The sequence below is a fragment of the Trematosphaeria pertusa genome (genome assembly GCF_010094035.1).
Source record: "Trematosphaeria pertusa strain CBS 122368 unplaced genomic scaffold BU26scaffold_19, whole genome shotgun sequence".
NCBI classification, from domain to species: Eukaryota; Fungi; Ascomycota; class Dothideomycetes; order Pleosporales; family Trematosphaeriaceae; genus Trematosphaeria; species Trematosphaeria pertusa.
The window spans coordinates 553,929-574,811 of NW_022987230.1; the positions used below are offsets into that span (position 1 = coordinate 553,929).

General features: G+C 55.6%; 9 protein-coding genes and 1 non-coding gene across 10 annotated transcripts; 5 read left to right on the forward strand and 5 right to left on the reverse strand.

Annotated features, from left to right (window-relative positions):
• Positions 1–531: 531 nt before the first annotated feature.
• Positions 532–4,926, reverse strand: BU26DRAFT_438136 (uncharacterized protein; the record flags this gene model as incomplete). The annotated part of the gene is made up of 4 exons (XM_033824277.1): positions 532–1,633; positions 1,684–2,253; positions 2,302–4,284; positions 4,334–4,926. 4 exons carry the CDS (start codon positions 4,924–4,926, stop codon positions 532–534), a joined length of 4,248 nt encoding a protein of 1,415 aa, XP_033677712.1.
• Positions 4,927–5,123: 197 nt separating this feature from the next.
• Positions 5,124–5,569, forward strand: BU26DRAFT_131237 (uncharacterized protein). Its single transcript, XM_033819669.1, has 2 exons — positions 5,124–5,221; positions 5,271–5,569. Exons 1-2 carry the CDS (start codon positions 5,162–5,164, stop codon positions 5,454–5,456), a joined length of 246 nt encoding a protein of 81 aa, XP_033677713.1. The 5' UTR covers positions 5,124–5,161; the 3' UTR covers positions 5,457–5,569.
• Positions 5,570–5,593: 24 nt separating this feature from the next.
• Positions 5,594–7,148, reverse strand: BU26DRAFT_524274 (Methylthioribose-1-phosphate isomerase). The gene is made up of 2 exons (XM_033830243.1): positions 6,401–7,148; positions 5,594–6,355 (listed from the first exon to the last, which is right to left on the reverse strand). The coding sequence occupies exons 1-2, from the start codon at positions 7,042–7,044 to the stop codon at positions 5,683–5,685; spliced, it is 1,317 nt and encodes a 438-aa protein (XP_033677714.1). The 5' UTR covers positions 7,045–7,148; the 3' UTR covers positions 5,594–5,682.
• Positions 7,149–7,301: 153 nt separating this feature from the next.
• Positions 7,302–8,663, forward strand: BU26DRAFT_524276 (Aldo/keto reductase). Its single transcript, XM_033830244.1, has 3 exons — positions 7,302–7,433; positions 7,486–8,012; positions 8,064–8,663. The coding sequence occupies exons 2-3, from the start codon at positions 7,497–7,499 to the stop codon at positions 8,397–8,399; spliced, it is 852 nt and encodes a 283-aa protein (XP_033677715.1). The 5' UTR covers positions 7,302–7,433; positions 7,486–7,496; the 3' UTR covers positions 8,400–8,663.
• BU26DRAFT_524277 (uncharacterized protein) lies at positions 8,544–9,363 on the reverse strand. Its single transcript, XM_033830245.1, has 2 exons — positions 9,165–9,363; positions 8,544–9,114 (listed from the first exon to the last, which is right to left on the reverse strand). Exons 1-2 carry the CDS (start codon positions 9,231–9,233, stop codon positions 8,917–8,919), a joined length of 267 nt encoding a protein of 88 aa, XP_033677716.1. The 5' UTR covers positions 9,234–9,363; the 3' UTR covers positions 8,544–8,916.
• Positions 9,364–9,652: 289 nt separating this feature from the next.
• Positions 9,653–13,181, forward strand: BU26DRAFT_494402 (MFS general substrate transporter; the record flags this gene model as incomplete). Its single annotated transcript, XM_033826182.1, has 5 exons — positions 9,653–9,787; positions 10,013–10,991; positions 11,130–11,210; positions 11,378–11,467; positions 11,523–13,181. 5 exons carry the CDS (start codon positions 9,653–9,655, stop codon positions 12,950–12,952), a joined length of 2,715 nt encoding a protein of 904 aa, XP_033677717.1. The 3' UTR covers positions 12,953–13,181.
• Positions 13,182–13,436: 255 nt separating this feature from the next.
• On the forward strand, positions 13,437–14,756 carry BU26DRAFT_524279 (NAD(P)-binding protein). Its single transcript, XM_033830246.1, has one exon. It carries the CDS (start codon positions 13,501–13,503, stop codon positions 14,473–14,475), a length of 975 nt encoding a protein of 324 aa, XP_033677718.1. The 5' UTR covers positions 13,437–13,500; the 3' UTR covers positions 14,476–14,756.
• Positions 14,757–14,872: 116 nt separating this feature from the next.
• On the reverse strand, positions 14,873–14,965 carry BU26DRAFT_t62. The gene has a single exon. It is a non-coding gene; the product is annotated as a tRNA-Gln (tRNA).
• Positions 14,966–15,857: 892 nt separating this feature from the next.
• BU26DRAFT_555393 (uncharacterized protein) lies at positions 15,858–18,185 on the reverse strand (the record flags this gene model as incomplete). The annotated part of the gene is made up of 3 exons (XM_033832318.1): positions 15,858–16,872; positions 16,931–17,648; positions 17,894–18,185. The coding sequence occupies 3 exons, from the start codon at positions 18,183–18,185 to the stop codon at positions 15,858–15,860; spliced, it is 2,025 nt and encodes a 674-aa protein (XP_033677719.1).
• A 290-nt stretch (positions 18,186–18,475) lies between these two features.
• Positions 18,476–20,262, forward strand: BU26DRAFT_610009 (uncharacterized protein; the record flags this gene model as incomplete). The annotated part of the gene is made up of 2 exons (XM_033835969.1): positions 18,476–18,862; positions 18,931–20,262. The coding sequence occupies 2 exons, from the start codon at positions 18,476–18,478 to the stop codon at positions 20,260–20,262; spliced, it is 1,719 nt and encodes a 572-aa protein (XP_033677720.1).
• Between the last annotated feature and the right edge of the window lie 621 nt (positions 20,263–20,883).

Consider the following 20,883-nt stretch of genomic DNA (forward strand, 5'->3'; position numbering starts at 1 on the left):
AGGGACCGAGCGTAGCCGCGTTCACTGAGGCCGGAGCGCGAGATGGTGGGACAACCGTCAAGGACAACCCGAAGCTAGTCTATCACAGTTATGTAGAGCTTGACGTACCTGTCTGGTGCGTTCATCCTGAGCCTAGTGTCCTCCTTCTATAAGTCCTTTCGCCGGTGTAGAAGTTTCGCCTGCGACGTGCGCACGGTGCAGATAGTCAGTGGCCTAGCAATAGCTACTCGAGTTTTTTTTCAATTAGTCGACTGATCAGGAAGCGTGAGAACGGAGAGTGGTGCGAGCGGGGGCTGGTGGTGAGTAGGTTGGTTGCGGAGATGGCGCGGAGGTGAGGTTGAAGTTCCGCAGCGATTCTTTGTATCCGTCGGACTAATCAGGCATCGCCATGTGCTTAGTCACCCATTTCCAGCTTCACCGCGACTAGAGCTCAAGCAAAGACAATTCCGCGATTTACGAGAATGCAATTTGAATGTATTCACAAGCCAAGTACCAATACAAGCAGACTGATTACCGACTTCACCCCCTACTTTACAAAACCCTTCCTGCTACTGCCGCCGTGCTGCGATCTTTCGTCTCGACCTTCCTCAAGCCCCTGCCTGCCTGAATCTCGCCTAGCAAGGCACCGCGATTAGGTGCTCCGGCGGGCCTCGCGGCGGGCATGGGAGGCGGAGGCGGAGGCGGAGGTCCCCCAGCAGGTGGCGGTGGTGGACCTGGTGGTGGAGGGGGCGCCCCGCCCGTTGGCATTGGCGGAGGCGGTGGGATGCCTGCAGGTGGCGACGACACAGTTGGGCTCTCAGCGCGAGGGCTCTTGTTGTCCATGGAAGACAGCGGACGTGGTGGAGCCATAGTGCCGAACAGGATAGAGGCCAGCTGCTTGGCGCCTCCTTGGGGTGCATCGTCATCATCCGAAGACGAATCATCTGAGTCAACAACCGACCAGTCATCGTCATCTGGCCTGCCTCGAGTACGGGCCGGGGGAGCAGCTGGTTCGCTGAAGGTGGGGGCCTTGTTGGCATTCTCCTGCGTCAGACGGTGGAACGGATTGGTAGACACCTCGCTGGCATTGCTTGGTGGGGGTGGGGGTGTCGGGATGGGATTGTGGTCCTGGTTAGACATAGCCATCTTTTTGAGAAACGGATTCTTCGTTTCTGTGTCGCCCATACCGGGATGGGGGCTTGTGAGCGATGAGGGCGGCGGACTTGCCATGGAAGACGGTGGGGTGCTGTTCTGGCGCGGCAAGGGTGGAGCTGCTGGTGGCATTGGGGGTGCTGGCGGAGGCGCTGCGGGAGGAGCGGTCTCCCGTGGTAGTTCTTGACTGGCTGTAGGCGTCGTGTCTTGCGGAGTGATGTTCTGCGGGCCCTCGTCATCAGAAGAAGACTCCTCATCGTCGAGGCTCTCCAACTGCAACTGTAGCTGTCGTTCACGCTCGCGGGCGGCTTCAATCTCTGCGCGTTGGGCTGCGAGTCGAGCCTCCTTCTCCTTGGCCTCTTTCTGTGCCGCTTCTTTGCGCTTCTTCTCTTCCTGCTTCTTGAGTTTGCCTTGCTTGACCTGCTCTTCCAAGGCACGGAGCCTCGCTTGGGCGGCTTCACGCTCCTTGGCCAACTCATCTGCCTGCCGTCTCTCCTCCTCCCTGTCAGTTGCGTTAGCACAAATCTCACATAAATGGAATTGGGTGCATACTCCATGCGCATACGCTCAGCTTCTTGAGCCTCTTGTTGTTCGCGCAGTGCCTTCTCAGCGATCTCGTTTTCCGCCCTCCTGGCTTCCGCTTCCGCTTGTTTGACATCATGCTGAGCGACCTCGGCCTTGTTCTTCCTTGAAGCCGGTGGTGGAGGCGGCTTCTTGCCGCTCGTCTTCGCGGCGACCGGTGGAGCGATGGACTCTTCATTGAGGCGCTTCTGCCTCTCCTCCTCACGGCGGGCGTCTTCCTCTTCAGCTTGTCGCAGCTTCTCTTCTCGCTCTTTCCTCTCCCTTTCTTGACGCTGCTGCGGGGTTTCGCCAGCCTTGGCTGCCGGGCGCAGACCTAGGGCAGCCAGCCGTTCAGCCATGCGCAGCTCAGCCTGTTGCTTGATGAAAGCCGCGCGCTCTTCTGGAGTCTTGTAGGATGAGTAAGAGCCACCTGCAGGAGTAGTCGAAGAAGGGCGAGGAGAAGGTTCAGCGCTACGTGCTGGACTTTCGAATCGAGAGGACGCGGAAGGTCGATCATTTTCGATGGCGCGGGATGACGGCTGGTGACGGTCACGGGACGAGCTGGACCCTATTAGTATCGTGTATACATTCGCAACCTGTGATACGTACTCTTCCTTTCGAATGCGGGCAGCCCTGCTGCTCCGTTGGAGATCAAAGATGAAGTCCTTGACCTCATCCTCAACGCCCAACCCATCTTCCCATCTACGTCGTTCATGCTCGCTAGTGCTGTCATGTCCGCCCTCCTTGAGGCTTGCCTCCAGCCCTTTGGTGTACTCACTAACACTATCCTCTACGTCGCGAATCATGCGTTCGTTATTCTCCCGCTCAGTACGGATGCGTAAGCTCTCCTTCTCTAGACGTTCTGCGGCTGCGCCCGTATCATCGCCGGCAGGCACAGGCTTGCCAGTGAGGGCAGCGGAGCGCGCTTGCATCATAGCTTTGGCGCGCGCTTTCAAACGATCTGCTTCGGTGATTGAGCCTCCCGGACCAGTGCCAACAATAGCGGAGGCTGATCCGGGATTAGCTTTGGCGTCCTTAAGCCTAAAGAGCTCTAGCTGCGCATCGGAAATCTCGCGCTCTGTTCGACGAACGTTCGAAGCAAGTTCGGGCAAGCGATCCGTCAAGTTTTGAAGCTGACGCTTGAGGGCCCGGCGTTCGGCATCAGAATCGCTGGATCTGAGAGATGCTTGTGGATGACTATCAATGTCTTCCTGAATCCGGCGGATTCGGCGGTAGAGATCTTCCGCTTCTCGTCGGTCCCGACGGTCAAGCGCATCATCTTCATCAGCAGCGTTCTCGTCTCGGGTATCCATGGCATCTAACAGAATCTGCTTCTCTCTAACCGACTTCTTGAGCTGGTCGATAGACAATTCATCTGATCGCTCGGAACTGGGTGAGGACGGTGTAGCGGGAGAGGGCGAGCGACCTCCTGCACCAAGGCGATGCCTCGCACTGGAGCGATACCCAATATTGTCATCATTGTTTCGGAACACGGTCGCGTCTTTGCGACCCCCGGCTGCCGGGCTTCCAGACCGGAAGGAGTGCGACTTGAGATAGCTGACACCCGTGCGCTGGGGTTGAAGGAAAGCCCCGGTGGTCTTCCGCTCCTCTGCATCACGAGACAGCAAAGACTTCATCGCGCCAATGGATGCGTTGATGTTGCGTGTTGAGGGAGGAATCAATTCCGGAGGAAGGCGGTTTGGCACTGGGTATCCGTTGAGCTTACGGTAGATGAGATGCATGGCCACGGCAAACTCATCCAGATTCAATCGACCGCGATCAGCTGAGTCGGCCAGCGTCCAAATACGCTCGAGGTCGGGTTTGGGAAGCCCACTTTGGCCGAAGATCTCAAGAGCCTGCTCGCCGCTGATGTAGCCCTTTCCCAAACCATCCCAAGCCCTGAAGGTGTCGTCATACAGCCTCTTCTCACCTTTGGTGATAGCCCAAGGAATAGTTGCATTGCCACTGAGTCCAGAGGTGGTGTAGTTGCCATTGCCCTCGCGTCCCGTCTGCGGCATCATGCGCTGCGCAAGTGCTTCGATGTTTGGGAGACCCGTGGCGGGGTTATTGACTAATCCCCACTGGCCTGGCATCCCCGTTGGTTGTGCATTCAATGGAGCCATGCCAGTTGGTTGAGGATTCAGATTTGGCCCAAATCCTGTGGGCATCGGTGGCATCGGCGGTCGCGGGCCAGCGTAACCCCCTCCAGGAGCCTGCCCAAAGCCAGTGGGTTGCGCTTGCATGCCACCCATTTGCGGTTGACCAAATCCAGTGGGCTGAGACACCAATGAAGTCAGCAGCTGGCTGTTGGATTGCTGCGGCTGTGGCTGCTGGATAGTTGGGATGTTCTGAGAGCTCTGGCTGAGGGGTTCATCGAACTTAGGGGCATTGCTCGCCGGAGCAGGGCGGTTTGGCCCCTCATCTGGCACGCCAAACGAGATGATGTCGACCATGCTGGACACTTCGTTCTTGACGCGTTCCGGCAAGCTGGTGGGCATATCTTTGCCCGTCAACTTCAAGTTGCACAGGTACATGGCCAGGGCGAATTCTGGGAACAGCAGCTGGCCGGACTTTGTGGTGTCAGACAGGGTCCTAGCTTCATTAGCACTTGCTTATGAGCACTATATAACCGGTAACCCACCAAATATGGGACAGAGCATCGCCCGGGAGCTTCGAGCGCATCAGCAGGTCTCGAGCTTGGTCCCCAGACATGGCCTGCGCATTGCCCACAGCAGACTTGAACAGCTGCTCAAACTTCGCCTGATCCTGCGCCGTAATGAACGACAGCCTGATGTTCGGGATCTTGCTCGACTTCGCAGGGGGCGGAGGAGGGGCCGACTGGCTCGAGGACGTGGACCTGAACGAGTCGGCCATCTGCGCGGACGTCATGCCCGTGGGCTGTGGCCGCTGCGGCTGCGGAGGAGGCTGTTGAGGCTGTTGCGGGGGCGGCGCGCCAGTCTGGAAGGGCTGCTGTTGCGGAGGCTGCTGGAACGACTGGGCCTGCTGGCCTGGGAAGCCCGTGAACTGGGGTTGCTGCTGCTGGAAGTTCTGCGGCTGGCCCGGAAAGCCTGTGAACTGCGGCTGCAATGGGCCTCCGCCAAAGCCGGTTGGCTGAGGGCCCAGTCCCCCCTGAAAGCCTCCGGGCTGCTGGAATGACTGCTGCTGGCCATACTGAGGCTGCCCGGGTCGGGCGCTGTTGCCGCCCCCTAGGTAGGAGCTGGACCCGGAGAACATGGCGAAGGGGGTGTCGGTGAGCAGTTGGGTGGATTAGTTCGCGCGCATGGGGTGGTATTAGTAGGAAAAGAAGGCAATGAGCACAACGGAGGTCGGGGGTGGAGGTGGGAGGTCGAGGTGTCGCTGCTGCTTCGACGAGTGAATTCGCGCTAGCTTCGTCATCTAGTGGCCTAAGCTCCATCCGCAGCCACTCGAAGTCGGACCTCCACCGCCAATACCTGCATTTACCTGCGACATGTCTGGCTCACAGAACGGAGACACTGGAGACGCTCACGCAGAGCCAGACTTTGCTCAAGTAAGCCCTAAGCCTGCTTCGCTGGCACCTTCACTTACAGCCGCTATAGGCATTCAAGGACCTTGCCCGAGGAGAACAAGCCGCCGCCGCGTTAGAGAACCACCTCGACTCGCTAGAAAAGAAGATTGAGGAGCTTCTAGCAAAGGCAGACGAGGATGAAAGAAAATTGAAGGCGCAGTCCAAGCCATCGAACGAGACGCCGTCTTCGAGCGATGCGACGAAGGGCGCTGCATGAGGCAGCCGGCCCACTAGCATATCCTAATATCTGCATGCCGACAACCTCGACGCAGACACGATAAATCAGAGGAAAGATTAGAAGGATAGACAGCTCACGGCGTTGGAGGCACTGTTTACTAGGGCTCACGGCATATTGCACGAACGGGATGATGATGGCGCACTGTGGGGCATATCTCCTCTACACTGCCGGGCCATTTGGAGACGTCGGTGTGTAGACGTCCGCACTATATCTCCTCAGATATCCCAATCTTTGATGGCTTATCTTTCACGCCATCGACCTTGAACGCCTCCTCCAAGTGGAACACTCCATCGCTGTCCTTTTCTACGACTCCAACCTCGGTGATGATCCCGTCGATTAGCTCATGGGGAGTGACGTCGAACGCTGGGTTCCAGACCCCAATCCCGTTCGCGGCAATGCTGACTGTCTCGACAACCCCAAGGTCAAGCGTTACGCCGTCATGCCTGGGCCCTTTGACCAGAGTAACCTCCTTTCCTGGCCGTTCCTCGATGACGATGTCTTCTCCGGATTTTGTGTCCAGGTCGATAGTGGTTCGCGGCGCAGCGACCAGAAACTTGACTCCGTGGTGCCGGGCGAGGATAGCTAATGAGTAGGTACCGATCTTGTTCGCAGTATCCCCATTCGCCGCTACCCTGTCCGCGCCGACCACGATACCTGCAATGTTCCCGCTGGACCCCTTCAGTCGGAGCAGCGCTGCCGCCATGGAGTCGGTGATCAGTGTACCTGGTATGTGATCGTGGACCAGTTCGAAAGCCGTCAGCCGGGATCCTTGGTTGTACGGCCTGGTCTCGGTGCAGAAGGCATGCTTCAGCGCTCCGTAGGCGTGCAACGACCGTATCACGCCGAGTGCCGTACCGTATCCAGCTGTAGCAAGGGATCTACTTTGTTTAGCGTCAATTCGATGTTTAGGAGATCCATCCTACCCAGTATTGCAGTGTGTCACCATGCTGACTGGGCCCTTCCTCCCGGCTTCGGTGTTCTTTACTATCCACTCCGCACCATGCTTTCCGATGTTCTCATTGTCGCTCACATCGTCAATCAGCATCTTCTCCGCTGCCACCACGTACGCTTCCCTCACGGACTCGCCAGTAGCGCCCTCCCTGACAGTGGCTTCTTCGGTCGTTTTCTTCAATTTGCGCGCCGCGTCTGCCAGATTGACGGCAGTAGGCCGACTTGTCACCAGATAGTCCAGCTTCTCGATGATGAAAATCTTGACCTCTTCAGCAATTGAAGGGAGCTTCAAAGTAACAAGTTCAACTGCCAGAGCCAGGGCCGCCACGATCGCAATGGCAGGAGCTCCCCGCGTCCGCATCTCTTTGATAGCATGCCATGCATCGGTGCTCGAGTAAATGTGGTCGTACTCCTCGGAATGTGGTAGTTTCAGCTGGTCCAGGATCTCCAGCCGGCCTCTGGAGTACTTGATGGCCTGGAGTACCATCTCGAAGTCTGGGTCCCCAAATTTTTGGGGTGTTGAAGAAAAAGTCGAGTTGCCGTTGCCCAACGAGGCCTGACGCCACACCACGTGAATGCGGGACAACGCTTGCTGGGATGGCACGGTGGCCGGCATCGTTAGCGCGAGCGGCGAGCTGTGAGCGGAATCCCTAGGAATGCGATGCTTCCTGCACCTAAGCATCGCGCATGGTCTTCATTGTTGACTTGCCAGCGAGAAGCTAGCGGATAGAGCTGATTATACCAAGAACACGCGACTGATCAAGTCAAATCAGTAGTATTCAAGCTAACCTTCAGCGCACTAACTGGACTAAAGCTTGGAATCCTGCAGAATTCTGACATCACGACCGAGAAGAATGGGTAGCTGCGGCATGCGGCCTTTGGGGCAGATCCGGGGAATGAACGAGCGCCTCATTACGCCTTGAAGCCATTGGTACGTTTCCCCACACCACATCACACCGCATCACCTCATCTATTCCTCCCGCTCCCGCGCCCGCGATCGACCTTGTGAGTGCTAAGGGCTGCTTCCGACTCCTAGCTTACGCTAACTACGCGCCAGAGCCCGTCACAATGGCATCGAAGCTCAGCTTGCTCTCTACTTTTCCTCTGCCCAACTCCCCTCACAAGATCCCGCGCATCGGCTTCGGTGTTTACCAATCCCCGCCTCCAACCTGCGTAAACTCCTGCCTCAAGGCCTTCCGCGCCGGATACCGTCACATCGACACTGCGCAGTACTACGGCAACGAGGCCTCTGTCGGGCGCGCAATCCGCGAATCCAATATACCCCGCTCGGAGCTCTTCATAACGTCCAAGATCCTCTACCCCAGCAACGATGTCGACTCAACGTATAAGATGATCGAGGAGAGCGTCAAGAGGCTGGGCGGCGAGGATGGATACGTGGACCTCTTCTTGATACACAGTCCTAACGGCGGGAAGGAGAGCAGGAGGCTGATGTGGCTCGCGCTGGAGAAGGCTAAGCAGGCGGGCAAGGTGAGGGATATTGGAGTCAGCAATTACGGAATTGGGCATATCGAGGAGATCAAGTCGATTGGCACAATCTGGCCGCCAGCCGTCAACCAGATTGAGGTCCGTAGACCGAGGTAACTCTCTGGAAATTCTCTTGCTAATGGAGTATAGCTTCACCCCTGGTGTCAACAGCGCGAGATCGTCGAATACTGCCAGAAGAGCTCGATCGTCATCGAAGCCTACTGCCCACTCGTTCGGAACCAGAAGGCGCACGACAAGACCTTAAACGGAATCGCACAGAAACACAGGAAGCAAACGGGCCAGATCCTCATTCGGTATTGTTTGCAAAAGGGATGGGTGCCCCTTCCGAGGAGCGACACGCCCGCCAGGATCGTCTCTAATACGGACGTCTACGGTTTTGAGCTCGACGATGAGGATATGGGCGCTTTGGACAGTCTAGATCAGGGGAAGAAAGGCGCGCTTGTACAGGCTGTTAACAACTCGTGAGCGGAGACACTGGGGATCCCAAATTTTGTTTAGTCAATTCGGAACCGATAGCGCTCAGAGAGTGCGGGTTTGCAGCTACGGTTCCCTGGGCGTGTGGGAGGGCACCAGGGTTCGCACATTCTTATAAGACTACGAGCATGGGATCATCCCATTTCATTCCCTTCACATATCTTTCTGGATGCTAATATAGCCCTCATATAGGCGATCTTCGTGTCTGTCTCCACCCCGAGGCGCATCACCATACATCATTAACTCATCTCAGCGACTTACCTCAAGCATTCAGAGACTCTACCCTTGCTTTCAAATCCTGATTAAACCCCACGAAATTCGCACGCGTCTGTTTCTCCCACTTCCACCCAGGCCTCTCCAGGAAAGCAAGCGGCCCGCTGAAGTCTTCTTGGTTGACTAACGTCGTGCTCCTTGGGCTCGTTTCGCTGGGCTTGAAGTGGAATTGGTGTTTCCCCTTGAATAGGCCGTAGAGGTCACCCAACCACTGAAAGGAAGTTGGTGAATTTTCCTATGCACCAGGTATCAGCTCACGGGTAGGTAGAAAGGGGTTTACACGATGTTTTACCACGACTGTTGGGTGGAACACTGTCCCTTTCATATCGACTTTAATACGGTCTCCGGACTGTAGATCGGTGGGTTGCTTGTCATTGAGCGTTGAGAAGGCGTAGCGTTGGGTCCATTCTGCGCAGCGTTGGAAATCTAATAACTAGTACGAGTGAGCGTGCAGTGTTCGCCTATGGACCGTTGAAGACGTACTACTGATCTTACGGCTTCTGGTGATGCTGCGATCTCAATCCGAGTGGAGATGCTTTGAGACTGGCCCATGGCTTCGGTTCGACGAGGTCAAAATGATCGTCGTAGTTGCGAAGGGACTGGAGTCAATAAGATGTTCCATGGCTCTAATATATTGTCACGGAATCAACCATGTCGGCAAGAACGGGGTGTTCTGGCGCCGTTAAGGCGGAGCTCATTGTGAGTAAGATGGCTGTCTTCGCCTCGGCTTATTGGTCCGCTTACACATTTCCCACGCCTGATCCTTCGCCCCAACCACAGATCCTATCTCATGCATTATTTGTTATCCACAAGCGTTCCTTATGTAAGTATACCGCAGACCCGTTTAGTCTCGAAGACGCGAGTCTGGATTCCCGCCGCCGGTTCGCCCGGGACAGTCGACCCGAGAAGTAGCTGATCCACACCCGGAGACATCTCACCAGAGCGCCGGTGGGGGCTCTACAATACCCGTTATGAAGACGGCGAGATATGCCACCTCCCGACAAAAGGCCTGCCTACGCTGTTCGGCTGCCAAGGCGAAATGTGACCGCAGAGCAGGGCGCTGCACCAGGTGTGCTCTGCGAGGCCTGTCCTGCACGTACCCTCGAGTCCTATCATATGAAGACTCCGCGAAAGGTGCAGGCGGCAACGGCGAGACAGGACTGAGCAGCCTTTCTTCCACGTCCAACGTATTGTCCCCATCCGGACTGGTGCTTCCGTCGCTGGACGCCAATCTGCCTACGGAAGCAGAGACGTCAGGCTCAATCGTTGAATCAACACGGTTAATGCATGATAGCAGCCCGACAAATACTTCTTCGACAACATTCCGTCAGGCCCGCTCTCCAACAGCTTCAAGGCCGAACATTCCGAGCCGTCTCTCTACGGGCTTGGAGGCTCCTGACTTTTCCTTAGTGGAAGTCCTTTCAGGCCCGGAGCTCTTTTGTCCTATCAACGCGGACGACATCCGCAACCGCTGGCTGAATACGTATCTTCCCGACCCTGGCCAAAAGACGAAAGAATATTCCGCATCTATCACGGCGTTTATCTACAGGATCCTCAAGTCTTATGCGGCTGTGGCCGTACATGGTCGCGGAGCGCCACCATTCGTGCACACCTCGCAGATTACGACAACATCAACACGGCCGCCGCTTTCTACTTGCCTGACTTTGGTTCGTATGTGCGAAAAGCCATTGCCAGGTAGTGAACGCGCCGCAGCGGATGTGCTACAAAGAGAGATGAGCAGCCTATACGAGCAGCATGAGACGTACGACGATCTGGCTCTGCTTGGAGCATTCCAAGCCTACCTCATTTACTCCATGGTTTTATTCTTCAGACTCAACGAAGGGTCGAGCCCATGCCTCCGACAGGCAATGATGAACCTACAAGATCTTGCCAGCGCAGCCAGCCGTCGAGGCCTCATGTGTATAGCGGAGCAGCAGCGTGTGCGTCCAAGATGGGAAGCCTGGATTACCGCCGAGGCGAAGCGCCGGACGCTGTTCACCATGTACCTGTTCGACAGCGTCCTTTCGGCCCAAGATGGCCTTCCGACCTTGCTGGGCACCGAACTACAAGGGCTGCCTGCCCCAGCGAACCACTCTTTGTGGAGGGCACAGACGCGTCACAAGTGGGAAACGGCGTATAACCTCCACCTGGCGGACTGGGTGGAAGGTCTCCGCATTGACGAACTTTGGCCGATGCCTGCAAACCTGGGTGAAGTTGGTATCATCGAAAGACGCAGCAGAGTGGATCAGTGGCTAGAGAATGTCGATGAGTTCGGAACAGTGCTTTACGCGGTAACGAGTTGCACGCACGGTGGTTGACACTACTATCACAGCTCTTGCGCGCCAGGCGTGGGCAGCCCCCAGAAAGAACGAGACGCCGAGAGTGCGTATTCCTCGGTCTCGGAAGAGTACGAAAGACCCAAGCTCGATAGAATATCAACTCCGGAAGTAGGCCATGATTGGTCGGAAAGCCTGGCTCAGATCTCAACTCCGCACACTATAGCGCTCAACTCCGCTCAGATCCGGAGGCGTAGAATATATGAAGGTAAATGCTGTTCGATTTTCCACTCTACATCCATCAGGTTATCGTACTCAGTCTCGTCCCATATTACTAAAGGAAACGGACTATGACCACCAGAAACCACGTTGAAGAGCCTCCCATCACTTTTTCAGGAACACCATGGCCATCACCACTAGTAACGCCATCAACGCCAGCAGAAACTTACAGCATCTTCGACAGGCGTCAAAAATTTCTGCTCGTCTTCATCGTTTCCACCGCTGCAACCTGTAAGTCTACAACTCCTGTGGTCACAATAACCTTGATCAGCTTACTTGGAATCAGTCTCCGGTTTTGCGTCGAACATCTACTTCCCTGCGCTTCCTACCATCGCCCACGATCTGAATGTCTCAGTGGAGCTAGTCAACCTCACAGTAACCTCGTACCTCATCTTCCAGGGCTTAGCGCCCAGCCTCTGGGGTCCCGTATCCGACGTCAAGGGCCGCCGAATAGCCTACTGCTGCACCTTCCTTGTGTTCCTCGGTGCATGTATCGGCCTCGCAGAAACGAAGAACTTCGCCACGCTAGTCGTGCTAAGATGCTTGCAGAGCACCGGCAGTGCGAGCACGATTGCGGTCGGGTCCGGTGTCATCGGAGACATTACCACGCGCGCTGAGCGCGGAGGCTTCATGGGGATCTTTCAGGCTGGATTGCTCATCCCTGTAGCCGTTGGACCGGTGATCGGAGGCGCTCTGGCTGGATCTTTAGGCTGGAAGGCGATTTTCGCCTTCCTAGCTATCTACAGCGGCGTCTTTCTGCTCCTGTTGGTCTTCCTCCTTCCCGAAACACTACGGTCGATTGTCGGGAACGGAGGTCGGCGGCCAGCGAGTCTAATCGCGAGATATCCTCTAACTGCCTATCAGAGGCTCACAAGAGTAAAGTGGAAATCGGAAGCGGAATCAGCGCAACCAGCTGCAAGAAAACATATCGACGTTACTGGACCGCTTCGCATCCTCGTCAGCAAACAAGCAGCGCCCATCATCTTCTTCCTCGCCATTTACTACGCTGTCTGGCAGATGAGCATCACTGTCATGTCCTCACTCTTCGAGCAACGGTACGGCCTCGGCGAAACGCAAATCGGCCTGACATTCATCGCGAACGGCATGGGCTCGATGATCGGTACACTCGTGACCGGCAAAATCCTCGACGTAGACTACCGCCGCGTCAAAGCGAAGCACGAGGCTCGATCACAGCGGCCGGACATTGAAACAGGAGGGGGAAACCTAACCCGTCGGACGACAACCCACCCTGAAGACCATTTCCCGCTCGAGCAGGCCCGCCTTCGCCTCGTCCCCCTCTTCTCTCTCTTCCAGTGCCTGTCCATTCTTCTCTTCGGCTGGACCATTCAATACTCCCATCGCGTCCACATCGCCGTCCCTATCATCGCTACCTTCGTCACGGGCTGGACCGCCGTCTCTACGCAATCCGTCATCATGACCTACCTCGTCGACATCTTTTCCGACCGTAGCGCCGCCGCGAGTGCTAGCCTCAATCTCGCGAGATGCTTGTTTGCGGCCGGCGGCACGAGCTTCGTGATGCCTTTGGTGGATAGCGTGGGGGTTGGGCTGGCATTCACGATTTGTGCGATTGTGCAGGCAGTTGCGTTAACGGGTGTTGCTGTGCAGTGGCGGTTTGCGGGTAGGTGGAGGAGGGAAGCGGAGAGGAAGGAAAGATTGGACGAGGAGCAGCAGAAGGAGGCGCGTGTAGTGGTGTAGGTAGGCTCTCGCGGTGTGGAATTCTCCGGATAGAACGATGTGCGCAACAGCTACCTTGGAGGCCTTCGCGGGTGCGTACAATGGACGAGCCAATCTTACTTGTACGGCGAGCCAGAATTCCCTACCGCAAGAGGGAGGCTTCAGCTTGGAATGTGCGAAGCGCTTGCGAATATAAGCTTTTAGTGGCGCTGGCGCAGAGCGAATGCCAGTCTTATAAGCTGGATCGTCTCATTGCTCCTCGCAAGAGTCCCACGTGTATCAAGCCGCGAGATATCCCGCTGATCTATCAGGCTCTAGTTAGCATGTTTGGTGCGAGTGCTATCTCGGTCTATAAACGGCTAGTGCTGATGCCTCCCCGCACGCAAAGAGTTGCTAATGCTGCATACCCGTCTGTGGCGCAAACCCACTATCCAGAAAAGGATAGATGGGCTGAGTTTCACTTCGTATCCCGCCGCGCTGCATACTCATATCCCATTCTTATAGAAGCAAACATCCACCAGTCTCCCCTCTCCGTACCTCTCAAACCCAGCACATCCTACCCACCCACCATGCTCCCTCCCGTGCTTTCTAACATTCTGCTCTCCATTGGCACAGCAACCCTCCTCTTCATCGCCTACAACCTCCACCGCTTCATAACCCTGCACTTCCTCCCCTCACGATCCCCACTCGCAGCATATAAACCCAAAGACCACACCACCACCAGCTGGGCCCTCATAACCGGCTCCAGCGCCGGCATCGGCTACGGCCTCGCCAACAAACTACTCTCCCTCGACTTCGGCGTGATAATCCTGGCGCACGAGGGCGTCTCCGAAGCCGTCTCCCGCCTGCACGCAGCGCACCCCAACGCCAGCGCACGCATAAAAAGCTTCACTTTGAACTGCATGACCGCCCCGCTGCCAGAGATAGAAGCCCTAGTCGCGAGCCTAGAACCGCTCCCCATCACCCTGCTCATCAACAACGTCGGCAGCGTCCCGCTGCCTCCCCCGGTGTTCCGGCACTTCCGCGCCTTCGCAGCCGCCGACATCGACAACACGATAAACCTCAACCTGCGCTTCGCCACGCACTTCACGCGCCTCATGATCCCGCATCTCACGCGGACCGCGTCCAGCAACGCCTGCCGCGCGCTCGTGCTGAACCTCAGCTCCGGCGCCCGCACCGGCATGCCGTACCTCAGCATCTACAGCGCGACGAAGGCGTTCAACCACAGCTTCTCGAGCGCGCTGACGCGCGAGTTCCGCCACTTCGACTACCCGATCGACTGCCTGTGCATTGTGCCGGGGGACGTGCGGACCGAGGGGAACAGGCTGGGGATGCAGGGGAATGCGCCGCTCGCCAAGGACTTCGCGCGGATGGTGGTGGAGAGGGTGGATGAGGCGGTGCGGCAGGGACGCGTGGAGATGAGTCCGTATTGGAGGCATGCGGTGCAGATCAAGATGCTGGGGGTGTTGCCCGAGGGGCTGACGAGGGGCGAGATGGCGAAGGTTATTGAGACGAAGATTGAGGCTTTCGGGAAGGAGCAATGATGTGGTTTGGGGGATTACTTAGCGGGGGGGATAGTTATGGGGTGATGCAGTAGGGCTGGCCATGTGCCTTTTGATAGAGAGAAGTGCTTTGGGTTGCGATGCCCGATGGGTGGACGATAGAGCGCGACATGCTGTCAAGAGCTGCGTGTGCGAATTGGAGCTTTCGAAAGCCCTGCGGCCCTGAAGGAAGGATAGAGACAGATAAACATGCACAACAACGAAAGGAATGAAAGGTCAAAGCTAGCACAATTCCATTAGCAAAAAAAGACCAGAAAATGATTGCGCCTAAACCTCACACCCCGCCTACCCTCTCCCAATGGGAAAAAAAACCCACGCGTCAGTCCAGCCCATCCCCCCACCAAAAGCCACCAAAAAGCGCCAAAAAAAAAAAGACTTAAGGTCCTGCCCGGATTCGAACCGGGGTTGCCGGAAGGATTCTGACGATAAGTCCAATCAGAATCCGGAGTGATGACCGCTACACTACAGAACCTCTGATTGCTGATTGCTTGTTTGATGGCTGAGTGACAAAATGATCAATTTATATAGTTATCATTAAGCGGAGCTAATAAGAACGTGGCTCTGGAGCGTGAGCCGCTGGGAAATTTGGGGTTCGTTGGCTCCTGGCGGCAGAGTGGGGTAGCCTGCGGGAAAAGACGGCAATGCTAGCATCCGGTTGGGAGACATGGCGGCGATGTCGGTTCCGCTCGTTTCTCCGAGCTGGGTTCGCCGAACCACCAACAACCAACGTTTCCGGCTCAGCGTCTTTCCGCCATTGCGCGTATTCCTAGGTCTTCTACTTCGCACATGGTGTACAGCAGCCGGACGGAGTTCAACGGACAGTCAGCAGCCTATGCAGTCGCTTTGGCCTGCAATCGAAGCAAGGACGCGCTCCGGAGGCATGCACGCAGCGTGAGCAACTAAAGACAATAAGGTGTGGAATAGTCAGGGCGCGCAACGATACGCAAACGATGAAAGACGAAGTGGAGTTTATTTGCGGGAAGAAGAGCTGGACTAAAAATTTTCTCGATGTTTGTTGTGATTACGCTACGATGAACAGTCTCTGGGTAAGGTGCAGCATGGTGAATGCCACGGCGACTTCCCTCATCCATACATGACTCTGTGAGGGCCTTCTGCTAAGGAATGAATATTATGGCTACCCCGTCGACGCTCCCATACGGACAGAATGAATTCTGGGACTACTGCATCACATCTTCCACCAGCCTGGATAGTCCCTTGTACCCTGGCATGCGCTTCACTTTGCGCACCGCTTCCTTTCTCCAGTCCTCTCTATGCCCGGCTCCCCAGCAACAGCGACCCTCTTTACTCCTCAGGAGCCCCTTCTTTGCTCTTGCTCCTCCCCTGTGACGCCTTCTATTCGCTCCTCATGCGGGCCTGTAGTGCTGTGGTTGGTTTGGGAGAGTAATATTCCCATGCCAATTAACTATCATGTACCGGTTGAAGGTAGTATCAAGGTGGTCTGGAAACCTCTTCCACAACTGGAGCCAGTAGTGATCTATTCTATGTTCGTACCTCTGAGACTCCTCATCGGATCCCCTCTCAAACAACTCTCGCATATGCAAGCAGTCTTTTCTCATTCTTTCCCGGGTTTTGTGGAATACAAACTCTTCACTAGGGCGTGTCAGCCGCTGCATCAGAATGGAATTTGGATCCTGAACTTGCATGTCTTCATCTCTCATAGCTGCTTCAGTTGCCCGCATATCGGGCGCCTTTTGCAGGAACCTCAGTCTTGCTTCTCGGAGTTGTTTTTTCACCCTCGGCAGCTGACAAGGGCAATTGAACCCGTTAGTCCCGCCGCACAACGGGCATCTTACGCTAATATCTTCGAAGCGTTGATCGATGTCAGCGGGCATGCTAGTGGAATCTGATGCGCTTGCAGGGACTTCACAATCATTTCTCGACCATGGTCGTGAGTCTCCTTTTGTGGTGGATTCGCCTCTCTCGTCGCCATCCTCGGGTTCGTCGCTCCCTTCCTCCTCTTCATTATCATCCTCTCGCACGCTCAACGGAAGAGCAAACAGTGCTAATTGCTCTTGATGCTTTCCAATGTGCTTGCGAAGCAGCTTGAGCGGGCCAGTGTACGCTCTACACAGTGGGCAAGACGCCTCGTCTTCCATACTCTGCTGTGACTCTGACATGTCCATAAGTGTTGAGAGCTCTTTTCCGGTTGAAGTATTCCCATGCGCTTGCCGCAGATGTGCCTCAAACACCGTACTCGATGTAAACGTGCTAGAACAGCCACGAAGGCAATGCCATTTCCGCCGATGCACCTGAAGCTCGTGAGCAAACCACTCACTTCGCCGTTCGTAGAGCCTATCCGGGGTGCCGCAATGCTTGAAAGTGCAAACGTATGGGTGGAGGTCGTTGAATACATGCTTCCTGCATTCCTCGATCAGCGGTTGTGGCCCAGAAGTCATGGGCGAGAAGCAATACTGACCTCCATTTTCCGGTTATCTGGATATCGATGATCATGTGGCATACGGTGCACTGGTAAGGTGTGCCTGCGGAAGCCGAAGCCGGGAGTGGTGGTGGGGCCAGCCTAGTTTCGTCATTCGTGGAGCTGGCATATGACGTCTCTGAGAAGCCGCATTCCGACGCTTCGTCCTCGTCTTCATTGAGGGCAGCGAAGTTAAGTGCTTTCTCTGGGAGAGAAGAAGCGACCGTGCTTAGCGGAGCTGGTTGTGACTCTGTCTCCTCCTTGGTCTCTATACCGACAGACCCTTGACCTGTGGCTAGACCATGCGCTAGTTTCTGTTGATGATTCTCCCGATACGTCAGATAGCGTCGCCGGCTTGTAATCGCTTTTCCCAATCGGATTATCAGATATTCCTCTGTTCTGGGAAACTTATTTCGGACATGGTTGGCATCAAAGGGTTCGAAGGCTGACTTGTCAACGCTGGCAGCTTGGGCAAATTTGGCGTGGGAGATCGGTTGCCGAATGATCATGGAGAGCCGCAGCAAGCAAGTGATTATTTCGCCAATATCCTGGTGTATCTGTTCGAATTCGGTATTCGCTATCACATCGTGGGCGGGCGATGGAGGAGATCGTGCTGCCGGGCCGACTTCTTCGGTATCGCTGGCTGATGGTGAACCGGAGTCGTCGCTCGAAGATTGAGTTTCCCAAGGTTGTTTCGATCCGGAAAGAATAGAAACACCTGCACACGGTTAATAAAGGTTCTATTGCTGAAAACTCCCAACAGAAGGGGTGGTCAAAACCGGCCATGGACGCAGTTCTCGTTGCGCTGAAGCTGGCTTGTGTGGACTCTTGGGACCTCGCCCTTTTTAAGCGGCGATAGGATTAGCTGGTACCCCCTAGCCTATAGTCCCGAGGTCTCCTTGCCTCCGGAAAGAGGAAAGAGGGTGCCCCGGCATATGTGGGATTAGGGAAAGAGTCACCCACCGTCGTTCAAAGCTTCTCGAAGTTCCTCTACGAGGCTAAGCACCCTCTCCTCCAGATGAGGCGCGTCGCGAAGCCTGAAGTCGAGAGAGCTGCGGCCACTCCTATGAGCACCGACATTGCCTGACCATACCCGGAATCGGCCGAGCTCTTCCTCAAGAGAAAGTCGGAGCTCTGCGAGTCTCGCAGGCGATAGCCGGCTGCGTTCATCCAGGGCAAGCGTTCCTGCATCGAAGGCACCCAGGAGTTGCGAAAACGCGGCAAAGATTTGGGAGACACTTGCGGCAATGGCCATGATTTGTTTTGCGTCGCGCTGCTGAAGTTGTTTCGATCAAAATGGTGATAAGCGGTTAGTATAACATTTGACATGAGGGGTCGCACACCTAAGGAAGCCAGGTTCTTGTGCGGCACCTGACCTTCAGTGTGCAACTGTAGACCCCGCATCTGAAACGCCGCTACAGTCGCCATTCTTGCTGTTCGAGGGTCTGTGGTGGCTTGAAGAGAGCTTAAGCCTACATTTAAAGGTACTACTGGAGGTCAATCAGCGAACTGGGCTGACATCGAATGATATAGGTACCGACCGTAATGTCAGGCGTCGAAGTCGCGGGTATCGTCCTCGGGGTAATACCAGTTATTGTCACCGCTCTCCAAAACTATGCTGCAGGAGTTTCTACCATTAAGACACTACGCAAATACGAACGCGAGCTGGGAAGTCTGATCCGGCAGTTAAAGGTCCAGACGGAGATTCTTCGTAATACATGCGAAGAACTCCTCAACGGCATCGATCCTGCCTCGATCGTGGATACCATGCTGGATAATCCGGGAGGCACAGCCTGGGAGGATTCAGAGATAGATCAGCAACTAAAAGCGAGGCTGCAAGGGGCGTACGACCCATATATGGCTACACTGGAAGATATGAAGGAAGCCGTGGAAGAGATTCGAAGTCGCTTAAGAATAGACAAGATCGGCAAGGTTAGTGTGGGCTCAATGAGCGCAGCCCCCTTACCTTTGGGGTGTTTCTGACTGTACTCCTGGTATAGGAGCCGGTGAACCAGCCCAGTGTCTTTCGAAGATTCTATCATAAATTCGAGTTCAGTCTGTGCCGAAAAAGCTATGAAGATCTGTTGAATAGGATCAAAGACGGAAACCACGCACTCCACCGACTAACGTCTCAGAATCTCCGCCTGGAACCGGCTCGATCGCGACGCATTGAAAGGATTCCAGATTTCCAGAGCATTCGAACTTGCGCTAACGGCCTTTTGTCGGCAGTCCAGTCTGGGTTCGGGTGCAACTGCAAAGCCGCCCATAGAGTCAATCTTCTCTTGGAAAAGCGAGGGGATAACGACTCCCGGAGGGCGCCCTGGGATCCAGAACCCCAAGGCCCGATGTTCAGCGTCATATTCGCATACAGCGGCCCTGGGTCCGATGGCGATGCGAAGCCGTGGTCTTGGAGGGCTTCTGAAATCCAAGTGATCGAACCGAAGAAAGAGGCTATGGCGCTCCTTCCAATGAAGCCTACATCGAAAGGCAAGGGGCCCGTTAGATTTGCTGAGCCTGGGGGCGGCAGGGAGCGATCAAGGACCAGGACACCGAAGCCGGAGGCGATGTCACCCATTCTGGACCTTTGCGGAACATTGGCCACATGCTGGCCTCCGCAATGCTCTCAGCCATTCCAAGGGTATCTGACCGCCCGAAATACTAGCCAAAAGCTGTTGTTGCGTCCGAAAGCTCTGGAGAAGCAGAATCTTCGAGCAGTATCCCTCCGTCAAGTCCTCGCGGGACCTCGCGTTGATGGATCTTCACCGCCTTTGAGAGGGGCTGACGCAAAGCGGTTGGCGATAATCTTCGCATCAACTTTACTACAGCTTTACGAGACGCCCTGGATAGCCCAGCCTTGGAGAACCGACGATGTGGTCTTCCTGCGCTCGTCCGAACAGGAACAATACATGGCGCCATACATCTCGGTGCCCATATCCGCTGTGATGGACCACACACCGGCAGAGAGAGAGGCATCAGCATCCAGAGAGATACGAGCAGGATGCCCTAACATCCGTAATGAGTTCATCTTTGCCCTCGGTATCCTCCTGATCGAGTTATGCATGGGTAGCCCGATTGAGAAACTAAGGAAGCCCATGGACCTGGTTGCGGGTGAAACGCATCCTATTCTCGCGGACTTCCGCACTGCGACGCGTATACTCGACGATGTGTATGCCGAGGCTGGAGAACGATACGAACGCGCCGTTCGAAAGTGCATCTATTGTGATTTCGACCAGCGGAAGACGACTCTTGAAGACCCGGGGTTCCGGCGAGCGGTATACGAAGGCGTTGTATGCCTCCTTGAAGAAGACATGAGGGAGTCTCGCAATCTGTGATGTGGTATTGGTGGATGTGGCGATGACGAAGGAGAGCTGTGTGCGGACGTGTTTTGAGCTCAAACAATAACGAAGACCACGGAGAAGCTGGGAAGAGGGAGGAGAGGAATGCAGACGAGCGGGGAAGATAGAGGAGATTTTCTTGATAACAAGGTGGTGGGTGTGCGGGGAGGGAACAATGCAGGTGTAGAAGGAAGGCGGCTCCAGCCCTACTCTTGGCAACATCTTTGCCATACACCTACAATTGTACCTTGGGTATACCGTACTCGATCTTCCAGAGGTTCTGAAGGATTGGGGACTGTACCCAAGCGCGCCACACGGGAGGCCCTTTCGGTGGGGGATTCTCCGGCTCTGCGACGTGCGTAACAGCCAGCCTGGAGGCCTTCGCCGGTGCGTACAATGGACCGTATAGTTAGCTGAGCAATCTTACCTAGGCACTTCTTTGTACGGCGAGCCCTTCCCAGGTTAAATCCGGAGAATTCCATACCTACAAAGGTAGGTACCGCAAGAGGGATGTGAGGTCACGATCCCAGCACCGCAGATCCGAATAGGCTAGACATGCACCATCCCATTCAGGAAGGTGGCGGCCCAAGCTCAAAAGCATCAGTGTCAGCACCGCGA